The 335-nt window shown below is 35.2% G+C and overlaps 1 protein-coding gene across 1 annotated transcript in view; it reads right to left on the bottom strand.

Annotated features, from left to right (window-relative positions):
• LOC136033075 (uncharacterized) overlaps positions 1 to 130 on the bottom strand; it is a 5,874-nt gene extending 5,744 nt beyond the window's left edge. Inside the window, exon 1 of the mRNA XM_065713674.1 lies at positions 1 to 130. This exon is cut by the window's left edge and continues 48 nt beyond it. Within this exon, the coding sequence (XP_065569746.1) occupies positions 1 to 115 (115 nt within the window). The 5' untranslated portion in view covers positions 116 to 130.
• Between the last annotated feature and the right edge of the window lie 205 nt (positions 131 to 335).

The following is a 335-nucleotide window of genomic DNA, read 5'->3' on the forward strand; positions in this document are numbered from 1 at the left end:
TAATCATCTTGATCAGATTTCTGTTTGATAATCGCACTATTTCAGCTCTGGCTTTTATACGATTTTGAAGATGTTTTAATGACGGGTTTTGCGGTTGATGAAAAAGTTCCGTCATAGTGTGAACAAAAAACTACCGAAAATCTTTAAGGTCATAGAACTGTCTCATTGTATACAAAATTTTAATTACTTTGAAGTGTTACATTTAACCGCAGAAAAAGTACTGTTTTAAAGTCTTCGCAGTTAAACAAAGCAACTGCGTGTGGACCGATTTAGAAGGGTGAAATGGCCACTTTAGGCAAGTAAGCATATCTACAATTTATTTCAGGGGGAGAGCT

This window comes from Artemia franciscana, chromosome 11 (genome assembly GCF_032884065.1).
Source record: "Artemia franciscana chromosome 11, ASM3288406v1, whole genome shotgun sequence".
Taxonomy (NCBI): Eukaryota; Metazoa; Arthropoda; class Branchiopoda; order Anostraca; family Artemiidae; genus Artemia; species Artemia franciscana.